The following is a 12,456-nucleotide window of genomic DNA, read 5'->3' as shown; positions in this document are numbered from 1 at the left end:
GGACAGGAAGGCCTGGAGGAATGTTGTCCATGGGGTCGCGATGGGTCAGACACGACTTCGCGACTAGCAACAACAACATATGTCTGACCTTGATAATCATGTATTGCAAAAATGATACTTTTTGACTACAGAGTATGGTGGTGCCTTGTTCTTTGAACTTAATTCGTTTCAGGAGGCCATTTGAACTCTGAATTATTTGAGTCCAAAGCAATTTTCTCCATTAGAAATAAAGGAAAGTGAATCCGTTCCTAGGTCCTAAACAATACCCATTTCAGTTAACTTAAACAGTAAATATAACCTCCTGAAACAAATTAAGTTTGAAGTTATATGCAAGGTGTGATCAAAAGATATGGTGAATGTTTAAATTTAAAAAAAACAGTAAAAGTCACGTCCCCCTCAAAATACTGCTCCTCACCTTGAGCACACTTACCCCAGCACTGACATGACTGCCTTGATGTCCCGAATTGATTCAAGATGAGACAAATCGATTCGAGGTGAACGAATTCAAGTCAAAGTTTTGATGAAATGATTCAAGATGAATCTGTTCAGGACATCGAGGCCTTTTTTCTGACTTGGGCGCACAACTGATGATGTTTTAGTGGCAACTGCATTTTTTTCACTTTGCTCACAGTTTGAACTTAGAAGTATTGTTTGAATTGTGGAACGATTTTATCTTGACTCTTAATGTTCGAACTCTGGATTGCTCGAAGTCAGTGTTGTTTGAACTACAAGGCACCACTGTATTAAAAATCTTCAGCTTTGAAAACAATTCAGAAAGAAGGAAGGGATAGGTTTTTTTATTCCTAGGACCATATTATTTTTTCTGAAAAACTGGAAAAATTCGACAGCCTTGAATTTTGAAATGTGTGCTTTTGAAATTTAACAGAGGGTGTTATTGTTACCCAAACATTACACACATAAATGATTTTTTTAAAGAATCAGGGTTTTATAGAAAGACTAGAGATGTAACATGGCTAGAAATAATGAAGTCATGGAGAGAATTGTTTTTAATCCTCTCTGTAAGAAAAAACCATTTTTTCTTCCAATCCTTAGTAAAATTACTGATTGAATGTATCTTTTAATGGTAGACATTTAGACATGTACTAACATGCTAAGTTTTCTAATGTGCAAGCAGAGTCATCATATTATAATAATCCAGTGTTTTGGGGTTTGTTCTGGTTTGATGTTATAGCTGTCAATTCATATAGTTTTAATTTAAAACTGACATGTGAGGGGGAAAAGAAAAAAAAACACTAAGTTATCCAACTATGCTTACTAGATATGAAAGACAGCATGTGCATTATCCCACCTAGATCTCCGTTTTGAAAATTAACTGCAGTCTACAACTGTAACAGACACACATGTATTGCTTATTTTTCATCCCCCACCCTGTAATTTCCTTGGAATAATTAGTTTTAAATTTGAGGTAATGTATAGTTCATTGTTGGGTTAATTCTGGTTTATTTAATCTCTGAACACCTCAGAGCTTCTAGGAATGGATGTCAAAATTGAAAACAGAAGTGGTAAGTATGCAGGAAGCAATATGCTTGCTCACTTGCACTAAATATCAGCAATTTCTGGGTTAAACCATCTAGGAATTGTTGCTATGTGTGAACCAAGTCACTATGTTTTTGTGAAATTCAACCATGTGCACAGCCATGCCTGTAATGTGATCCTAATTCTGTCAGAACATTCTTTAGAATGAAAAAGATCGTAGTCTTAATCTGCCATTATGTTTGCACTTTGTTGTGACCAAGGCAAAAGGCATAAGTGGAAGGGAAGGTGTTGGATTTAGGCTAAGAAAGGCAGTAAGCCAACATGAAAGGCATTTGTTTTTCAAAAGGCTGCTTGGTAGCCTTCCAGGAAAATGGTATTTGTAACAGACTCTGGCTGTTGAAGTTTGACTCTGGATTGAAGTTCTCTTGGCTGGCATTGTGTTCCCTGCATGTTGTGCAGCATTAGTTGGCTTGTCTGGCACATTTTTCATTGTCATGCAAATAAAGTTCAGGTGTTATCTTTTGAGAAGAACAGTCAGTTGTGTGACAGGCAGTGAGCCTCTGGCTGGCAGGTACCCTCTGCCTTAGCATGCAAATAAACTAACTTTTGACTTTAGTTGTTTTTATATTCATCAGATTGTATCTCCTTGGCATTATAACAGCCCTTGCCCAACATGGTGGTCTCCAAATGTTTTGAACTTCCACTCCCATTTGTCCCAGTCAGCATGGCCAATGATCCAGAATGCTGAAAGTTATAATCCAGAACACCTGAAGAATAATAGGTTGGGGAGAGGATGCTTCATAGTCAATCTGAAGATAGGTAGGTACTCAGCATTTTGGCACATTAGTTGAACACTTCAGACTTTACTGGCTACATAGGGTAAGGGCATGAACAAAGATGAGTGTCGGTTTTGCAGCTGTTTTTGCCTGATCTTTCCAGAAATTAGTATCCAGTAGGACTGGAGAATAGCCACTTCAAGGGTGGGCAACATGTAGGCCAAAATACTTGGATAGCAACAAATCCTTTTACCCCTCACCATTGGCTATGCTGGTTAAGTCTGATTGGAGTTGTGAGCTACAAGTTAGTCTAGGGTCTAAAGTTTATGCAACCTCTGTTTAAGTGATTGTACATCATTGCAACTAATTTGAGCTAGGGTTGGAAAGTAACTGAAGAACAGTGCAGACGCTTGACTCTGCAAGTCACCCTCACCAGAAGGTGGACTGCAAAATGAAAGGAACATCAAGTTTCTTGCTCAGTAGCTGCCATTTTTTCTAGTCACATGCTCTGTCCATCATTTAACCTATCCTACCAGAGTCAATTTGATGAAGTTCCATATATGTTGCTTTATTTAATGAAGAATTTGAGAAGCATGCCAACTGGCTTTTATTCCACAGCACTCTGTCTCTCATTAACTGGGACAATCAATTTGAAACTGTGGCTTAGGTTTGCTTCTATCCAATGCAACAGTTGACCATGGTGGTCTGCTTTCCATGCTGTACATTACAGTGTATACAGCTTATTAAGCTTGATTAAGTTATTTTAACTAAATATGTGCAAGGCTTAAAATTGTTTCCATGCTTGGCAAAATGTTTGCTCTGCTGTTTTTTTGTTGGTTCCATGTGTGAAAAGAGAAGAAGCCAGAAGAAAGAACAGGGGAAAGTGATGGCTGCAGTATGACAGAAACCTAGTTTGAATTTCATGGGTGAAATGATGATCTTCACTTTGAGAAGTTGAATGGGGCAATGCAGAAAAAAATGCCCGTCCATCTCTACTTTAGAAGTCTTGTCTGAGCTTATGCACAGTAATCTTCATAGGAAGGAGCACACTTTCTCCTCACATTGGGTGACTGCGTATCTTTTCACAGGGCTGTATGCCTCTCTCCCTGCCCCTTTCAAGTGTAGGGAAAGTAAAAGACCACATTTTGCTGTATAAACTTATGCATAGATGGTATGAAGAAAGTAGATAGACATTTTCCTCCCTCTCTCATTATACCAGAAGCCAGGGTCATCCCATGAAGTTTATTTGTGGGTGATTGCACAGAAGAGGTAGCACAGGTGGGAGAGGTGGGAGAGGTAGCACAGAAGTACTTCTTCACACCATACATGTTTAAACCATGGAATTCTGTTCTGTAAGATGCATTAATATGTAGTATTTCCTGCCACAGGTAGTGATGGCCAGCAATTAGTGATGGCTTTCAAAGGGGATGGGAGAAATTCTCAGAGGATAAGAACTTCTTTTTTCTGATGAAGAAAAGTCCATCCAGTCCAGCACTTCACTCACATGATGGCAAACAGGTGACCACTGGTTCCTTCAAGCAGGTTGGACACAAGAGTTCCACCTGCCCAAGTTCCTTAGCAGACACGCTGCAGCTTATAACAGAGGTATGATATAGCCAACAAAACTAGTAGCCATTAATAGCCTCCTCTTCCATAAATTTGTCCAATGCCCTTTAAAGCCGTCCAAATTGGTAACCCTCACTACTTTCTGTGACAGGGAATTCCATAGTTGTATTACGTGTTGTGTGAAGAAGTACTTCCTTTTAGCTGTCCAGACTCTCCCACTAATCAACTTCATGGAATGACCCTGGGTTCTAATATTATGGGAGAAGAAAAATGTCTCTCTCCACTTTCACCCTACACAATTTTAAATGCTTCCACCATGCCTTCTCATCCCCATTGAAGCCAGTCCTCATAGGGATTACATCAGCCCCTTGATAATTTTTGTTGCCCTTCTCTGTACTTTTTCTAACTCAGTAGTTCCCCTTTCAGGTAAAATGACCAGAACAATACATAATATTCTAAGTGCAGTCACAACAAAGATTTGTTTAATGAGTATATGATCTTAGCAGTCATGTTTTCAATCCTGTTCCTAATTATGTCTAACATGAGTTTGTCTTTCACAGCTGCAGTTTTTCATTGAGATGTCTACCATACCCCAAAATCCCCTTTTTGATCATTCACTGCTAGCTCAGATTCCATCAGCATAGTAGGGATTTTTTTTGCCCCAAAGTGTGTTACTTTCCACTTGTTAACCTTGAACTGCATTTGCCACATTGATGCCCATTCTCCCAGGTCTTTGGAGCTCCTCACAATCCCTTTTGGTTTTAATTACTCTAAATCCTTTATGTCATCAGCAAAGTTATCTGCTTCACTGCTCACTCCTAACTGAGATCTTGTATAATAGGATGGCATACCAAAGCTTTTAATTAATTAATTAATTAATTAATTAATCCAAATCATTTCTAAAAAAGGTTGAAAAGCATTTTTCTAATACAGATCCCTTTGTTCCTAACGCTCTACTTTCTGCTCTTTAACCAGTTAGTGATCCATAAAAGGACTTCCTCCTTTATTCCCTGACTCAAGACCCTTTTGGAAGTCCAAGTAAACAGTGTCTCCTGGATTGATCCTGTCCACAGGCTTTTAAAATTCTCAACTTGGATAGATTAGTCAGAAAGGAGTTACCCTTGTGGAAGCCTTGTTGATTTTTTATCTGCAGGGCTTGTCCCTTTATATGTTTGTTGATTTTTGGTTTTCTTAAAGAGAACCATTTGTTTCCTGAGAGTCAAAAGCTTATTACACAGAGTGCACATGCACAATTTCTGCCCAGTTGGACAGGTGACCCCCACACCCTTGCTAGCTTTCTGTCTTCATAACTGAGTTGAAATGGTTCTATCTATCTATCTATCTATCTATCTATCTATCTATCTATCTATCTATCTGGAGTTTTTACATGCCATCTCATCACTTAACGCCTCTGGACAGCTTACTATTGAGCTTATTCACCTAGAAAGCGTAGGGGGTTTGGTTTTTATTTTAATTCTTTATTCTACTGGGAGAGTGCAGTGGATTAACTTTCAGATGTTGCTTACAATTTATACCCACTAGGCTTCCACAAGGGTAACCCACTAGGAGGTGGGCGGGCAGAGCCCTGTGCCCAGGCCTCCTCACCCTGTTGCTGAACGTGCTTGGTTGCGTAACTCATTGGTGGGCATAAGCTTTGTCACTGGGGCTGAGAAGCTTCAGTACTGTGCTCCTAATATTTGGTGAGCTAGCTCCCTCAAAGCCTCACTTTAGCTGGATTGGCCCAACTGCTGCTGCAACCAGTCTTATTGGAGGGCCTTGTCTGAAAAGCAAGGGAGTCTGTGGCAGAACTCCTGATCTTCCCCAGCTTCCGTGATTCGGAATGTATGCTAATTGTTAGTTCCTCAACCCCATCCCAAGAGTAGAGATGTTCTGTTTAGGGGCAAGCACAATAGTGAATGGGTGGTTGAAGGAGACAACAGACAGAGGGCTGTCATTTCGAAGTCTGGCTTCTCTTGTGTGTGATCTCAATCTGGAGATTACTGTATATCAGAACTTTAGTTCCAGAGCTTTGCTATAGCCCTAAAAACCTGAGCCTACACTGGGCCCAAATTAAAGCCTTCATTTTATGTTTATAAGCAGTCTCTTCTGCTAGCAAGCCCAGCACAATGGCTGTAGAGAGTACAGTGACATGCACTGCTTTTCCTCCATCTTTCCAAGCCTGGGTTTATTTTAAGTATAAATTTTGTTTAAATGTGGGCTCCTTGCCTGAGCAAGACTGCAGGTGCTGTAGGTTCCTGCTGGGGTTTCCTTCTGGAGTTTAGCTTCTTGGTATAAATCTGCACAGGGTCATCATTCTGGCATTTTCATCAATAGCTACTAATCCTAATGACTATATGTTACTTGCAGTTTCAAAGGCAGTGTGCCTAAGTATACCAGGTACTGGGGAATATGGGTGAGAAGGTGCTGTTGCACTAATGTCCTACTTGAGGTTTTCCCATGTACAGCTGCTATGCGAGCAGACTAGAAGGATGCTTGGTTGGTCCCAGTAGGGTGGCTCTTCTGTCGTTATGCCAAGGTCAGCTCAGAGTATGTTGTGGGACCGTGCAAGTGGTCAGTTGCAAGCTTGTATAAGCTCCCCACTCCTCAGAATAGCCCATTCTGTCTCTGAATAGATACGAGCAAGTAATTTTGCTCCATCCAATTGTAGAAACTAATCTTTGTTTTCTTGCTGCTTCTTTGGAACGTGACACACCTTCCCCATGTCAGTCCTCTGTTTAAACAGAGAAACCATTGTCGTGTTTCTAGTGCATGTTGGATTTTATTTGCAGAGTTTATAGATGGGGTGAGCCATCATCTGATGCAGATGCAAGGATGTTACATACAGGGAATGTAGCATCTTTGTAGTTTTTAAACAAGGAGCAAATGACCTGATCACTTGGCTCAGTGGAACATGAGATTAGTCGAACTTTCATGAAGGTCAATTCATTTTGGAAATGGGGTTCAGAGGGTGTGAAATATTTCTGCTAACTTTGAATAAGATATGTATGCTAGACCCTGTTAACTGAGTGACACAATTTTAAGTAACAGAAGCAGGAACTTGACCTTTCTTGCATTTGTTATAAATGACTCACAGGTGAAATTCTGTTTGTTTGTCTGTGCTGAGAGGCAATAAATCATAAATGTGCAACAGTCTTCCCCAAATCTGACACATCTGGAAGGGACCAGTTTGAAGAAGGCTGATGTACTGTATTCATGAAGTGTCATGTGCACTGGTGGTGCTGTAAGCTGATCCAAAAATTTTGAGTGAATGAGTTGGAAAAGAAAGAGGATCTTTTCCAATATTATAGCGACTTATATTCCCAAAGCACCAGAGATGGTATTGCTGAACTTGCTGAGGTATTGACTAAAAAAGCTGATGCAGTTTTTGTGAGTAATCTTCTGGTTGGAGTTCCAGTGCTAATGGCTAAATATTGGAAAAATCTAAGGTATGAAAATCTGGCACATCATAATAACAAGTTTCAAAAGCACAGACTGGGTTTTCATTGTGCATAAGCAGTGTTGTGAGAAATTCTTGATATTTTAGAATACTAATTTTCATTGCAAGAAATGTACAATTTCTTCTAGGTCTAGGTCCTTTACTAAAGATAAGAATTCCTTGTGCTCTTTTAATTATTTAATTAGTAGGTTCTTTTCTAATTGTATATGGGATTTGGTGTTAATTTTTTGTTTTAATTTGTGGTATGATAATAAAATTACACCCATAGTTTCTGTGTTCTGTCAGTACTTCCCAAACTACAACAGACCAATTAACGACATTAATTTGTGGATCCAAAGTATTTGCTCCCAGAGGATGCTCTCTGCATGTTTCTCTACTCTGGTCTTGCTTCATTCAAAGAAGCCACTTGGATCATTCCAGCTGTATTTCATAATTAGGGTGGCATTCAGTTGTTCCTGATGCTAAGACACAACAAAATCGCCTATGCACAGAAGAGTCTGCCAGTTATGTGTCCGGTCAAGTTATAGTGCTAGGCTTACTGCCTCCTAATCTAGAGTCATGCTCAAAACACTTACTTTCGTGGAAATTAAAAGTCTTTTCTAGTGTGTGTCTCCAATTTTGTGTTATGGAGAAAAACTTCCCAGAACTTTAAGAAATGTGAGCCAATATATTTATCAAGGGTAGGGTTTCTTAAGTCACATGTTTGTACCTTGACGTGAGCATTTAAACTTCCTTTGGAAATGCCCCATCTGTATGTGTTAGAATACAGTTGTCTCAGTCTTCAAGGTACTGTTTAGAGATTCATCCCCACTTAGTGTTAAGAAAATTAAATTAAGATAGTTTCCCCTGAGAAAGTGGTTGGCTTACAAGGCCAGATTGGCTTATTTCTCTCTTGTTATTTCAGTGTATTCAAGAGCAAAAATGGAGCTGTTCTGCCCAACATGATGAGAAAAAAACAGAGTTATAAATGGAAGTGCCCTTCTATATGATTCACATCTTTACCTCTAACATACTCACTTTGCTATTCACAATTGGAGGAAAGCTCAGATTGTCACAGGTTGGGAGCTTTGCTCCATTATGCATAACATATGTATTGGCAGGGGACTTAAAATCCTTTCTTAACCCCTCCCTACACTATGGTCCTGATTCAATTTGCCTCTTCCTGCCTACTTAGAGTAAATAAAGGGTGAGGGGAGGCAAGCACACATCAGTGGTAAAAATGTGAACATTGTAATTTGGGCCTCACAAAGAAGAGAGTGAGCAAGGCAAGTATGGGTGACTGTGAGGGGCTTCATATACCTACTTTTTATAGCTCGGAATGAGGATTACAGGGCTAAGGCAGGCACAAGCAGGCCACTGATGGCCCTTTGCTCAGTCTGGCTCCTATCTGACATCTCTGCAAGAGGAGTTCCATGGTTCTTACCTGTATGCTCTTCAGCTTCTGACGCTTGAACAAGTAAAGTGTGTAGACAAGTAGGACTTAGTGGCTGAGTATGTAAAGGCAGAGTGTGGTTTGATCCATTGATGATGGCAAAGGCTGCAGTGGTCTCCAGCAAGCATCTCTTGCTTCTCTGAAAGGTGACCTTTAACATAATCATCTTCTTCTGTTTCTGTAAACAGATGGATCTTTCGGTAGAAACACTTTACAGCTTAATGCAGGAGCGCCAAAAAAGATATGCCAAGTATGCTGAACAGATCCAGAAGGTCAATGAGATGTCCACCATCCTCCGACGCATCCAGATGGGGATCGACTTAACTATTCCTCTGATGGAGAGGCTGAATAGCCTGCTGCCAGAGAGTGAGAGACTGGAGCCTTTTAGTATGAAACCTGACAGAGAGCTCAAGCTGTAGTTTTCCATTGCAACCTCCACACATATTTTCATGGACTCTACTTGATAAGGAACATGCTTGAAACATATGCTAGCCAGAAGGAGTAGAAGAGAGTGGTGTGAACTTGGTTTGCAGCAGCTTGGATTAAAGCATTCCTTAGGAATATATTTTTAAAACCTTTTCTGCTTCCATCTTCTTACCACCACTGTCCGTACCTATCAAAATGTTGCTTTAACAAGGTTCACACTTCTGTCTTCACAACAGTACATCACTGCATTGGTTTCAAATGTTTTGCCTTCAGGAAAACTTCCCACATACGTTTGTTTGCTGAGGTGCCTTCCTCAGACTCCTTGAAGTTTTAGAGGATTCTGGTGCACATTCTCAGCAGTTTTCAAATTGTGTTTATGAATCCTGGGTTCCTCTATGAGAAGAACAGTGACAGCGGACAAACTGCTCACAAGACCTTCACCATTCCCCTGCAAAGCCGAGCTGCTGTGAATTGTTAGTTAGCATCTCTGCTTGGACCCAAATGACTACAAAGGCAAACAAGTCTTTTTTTTTGGTACCCAACTGACCAAGGGTGACACTGGGATTCTGCAGGTGATTTGTAAGTTCCTTAATAGACAAATGCATTAAGATTAACTGAGCACAGAAGTGCAGAATATGGGCTAAACCTCAGCATTGCCCTCCTTTGTAAATGGAGAACACACTCAACTTTCTCTGGCCATTCATTGTTCCAAGGGAAGATTGGTAGTAATGGACAAGCTTCCTGTCTGAGGATCTTGTCAAATGTTATTGATCACCTCATTAAAGAAATCCAGCTGTGTTTCTGAGAGCCCATTAGAACAGTTCTTTATAAGACTATTGTTTCACTGCTCTCTTAATATCAAGGGGCTTTTTTTTTAATTCAGTGAGGTTGTGTCTACATAGAACTTTGGATTGGACTGACTTAGAAGTGGAAACTTTTAGGAGAGAAAATCAGTGTTCTGTTCATGTAGATCCTGCAGTTTTCTTAGTGTCAGCTACTTATTTTAATATTTCCTAGTTTTGGAACTGTGCATACAGTGAGTGTGTGAAGCTAGAGGGTGGCTTATTAAACCCACCTAGCATAATGCAATGTGGTATTTGCGGCAAGAGTTTCCTTTTTAAGGTCTAGTTGATATATCCCTTCGTAAGGTTTCTATGTGTGTTTTTAAACTGGGCTTTTACTTTCTAGGGCTGTTAAATGAGTAACTGCTTGAGCTTGAGCCATATAACGTCAGAGTTGAGCAGTCTCCAGAACTAGGGAAGTGATAAATTAGATTGGCATTTCTCTATTCTTCTTGTTGCCTCTTTCCTCAGAGACTTTGTGAATTAAACAATTGTCCTCTCTCTCTTCGTTTTGATTTACTTTGCCAAACAACTCCTACCAGGATGGAGGACGCAATTCCCTTTTTTCTCTGGAATACACGTCATGTCCAAAGGCTAGAAAAACTGCCAAGCCAGGAAAAGATGGGATCTGTGCTTTATTCCTAAAGTATATGGAGTTGTGCCACCAAAAGCATTCCCAGTTCTTTGTAAGTAAGTATTATGCACCTGCAAAGACAGCCGCTTTATGTTCAGGTGCAAAGCCTGCTAGCTTATCTTAATCTGTATCTTCATGACCTTATTGCTACTGTGCAGGGATGGTACTGCTGGAACCTGTCATAAATATTGTAGATACCTCAGTTTTTAAGATCTTTATTTTATATCCCATCAGTGATAAAGGATCCACTTCTGTCCAAGAGTGTGCAAAAATACTCAAAGCACATGGGTGGAGCCAGTTGCTACACTTGATAATACCAGGAAGGAAAAACCCATGGTTTCAGCCCCAGCACAGGGTAAACTGTACCCACACCCCTGTGGTGTGGGAACTTGCTGCAGAGAAGCAGTTCTTGAGTGTAGGCTAGGAATAGGGAAAATATGGTTCTCCAGATGTTGTTGGACCTCATCCTCTACCCTCCATCACCATTGACTATGTTGGCTAGGGCTGGTAGGATTTGCAACATCTGGAGAACCACTTTTCCTCATCCTTGACCCAGGTTAAACCTTGCAGTTTGAAGGTCTTTATTTCAAGAGCTCAGACTTGTTCAGTATGAGGGGAAGACCTCTGCCTCTTTTCAGGAGAAGTAATAACTAGATCATAATCAAAGGAATGATTTTATTAAATAGCTGCATAACTGAAAGATATAACAAGCACAGATGTACCTAATTAGACTCTTCTCTCCAAGTGCCAAAAGTTCTCCTAAAAAGGGCAGGTAGGTGGATTGAGTGTCTCCGTCCAAATGGTGGATACATCCTCTGTGCGAGAGAGAGACAGACAGAGACAGAGAAGGCAGTGACTTATATGCTGCTCCATGAGCATGTTTGGTTGCAAGCTGGTCCACTGCCTTGAGCTGTGGTTTTTAAAATGCATTGTGTGTGGAACTTGGAGGGAGTTCCTGGACAAAACTCTGATACACTTAACTAGTTTGGTTATTCCTTCAGTGTGAAATTTGGTGGATCTTGTCTGTAATCTCCATTTTCATAGGATTGTTTGAAGTCCAGTAGCCACATCCAATGTTTTATGGGAATCTGATGCACTCTAGAACATGCGCTAGATTTTCTGGGGTTCCACAGGAGTGGTCAGTGTTGTAAGTGGTCCCCAGAAGTACAAGTTTATGAGCTAAATATATGTTATATACTTGGCTGTGGAAAACTGGAAGGGGAAGGGGGAATTTGTACTTGTTGAGCAGTTTATTGAAGTTTTATGAAAGGTATGTTGGGTTTATATTTTTCTTTGTTGAAAAGCAGTTTTTACCAATGTGAAGAGTCCTGCAATTCAATTATATTATGCTGTGTGCTAAACCATGTATAAGTTTTACTTGAAATATTTATTGTTTTGATTGTTTTGTTAATAAAGGATATATGACATGCCAGCTTTCCTCTGGGCTGTGTGCATCTGGTGCTGAAAGAGAATAAATTTATATGTTTTTAGAAACATTAGGCTGGGGACAGGTGTTCTGCCATTAGCTGGAAGCCTTCCACATGCTCATCTTAAAGCAGACTGTACTTTAGTCTTGTTTTCACCCCCACAAACTTTTCTCACATTTCACTTGCCTCTGGCTTGGCAGGTGGGGGTTTGTGCTCATTAACCAGCTAGACTTTGACCAAGAATGCTTAACTAAGTAATGATGTCAATAGTGCAGGTCTCCCAAAAGGCAAAAATCGAAGCCATTCAACTTGTGCTATAGGCATTATTTCCATTTGTTAAACCTCAATGAGGTTCAGCTTCAGTGATGAATCACAGGCAATAGGAAAATACTATATAAG

The 12,456-nt window shown here is 40.2% G+C and overlaps 1 protein-coding gene across 3 annotated transcripts in view; it reads left to right on the top strand.

Annotated features, from left to right (window-relative positions):
• BORCS5 (BLOC-1 related complex subunit 5) overlaps positions 1–12,062 on the top strand; it is a 33,502-nt gene extending 21,440 nt beyond the window's left edge. Inside the window, exons 4-5 of one of the 3 annotated variants that reach the window (XM_044418304.1) lie at positions 2,133–2,316; positions 8,917–9,130. In XM_044418304.1, coding sequence (XP_044274239.1) covers positions 2,133–2,316; positions 8,917–8,987 — 255 coding nt within the window. In that variant the 3' untranslated portion in view covers positions 8,988–9,130. Of the gene's footprint in view, positions 1–1,468; positions 1,524–2,132; positions 2,317–8,916 lie in introns of all 3 variants that reach the window. The other 2 variants (XM_044418306.1, XM_044418305.1) reach the window with 2 other exon arrangements.
• The last annotated feature ends 394 nt before the right edge of the window (positions 12,063–12,456 follow it).

Source organism: Varanus komodoensis, unplaced genomic scaffold, assembly GCF_004798865.1.
Source record: "Varanus komodoensis strain SLA01 unplaced genomic scaffold, ASM479886v1 scaffold9, whole genome shotgun sequence".
Taxonomy (NCBI): domain Eukaryota; kingdom Metazoa; phylum Chordata; class Lepidosauria; order Squamata; family Varanidae; genus Varanus; species Varanus komodoensis.
Note: the sequence above shows the minus strand (reverse complement) of the source record. Positions and strands in the feature narration are given on the sequence as shown.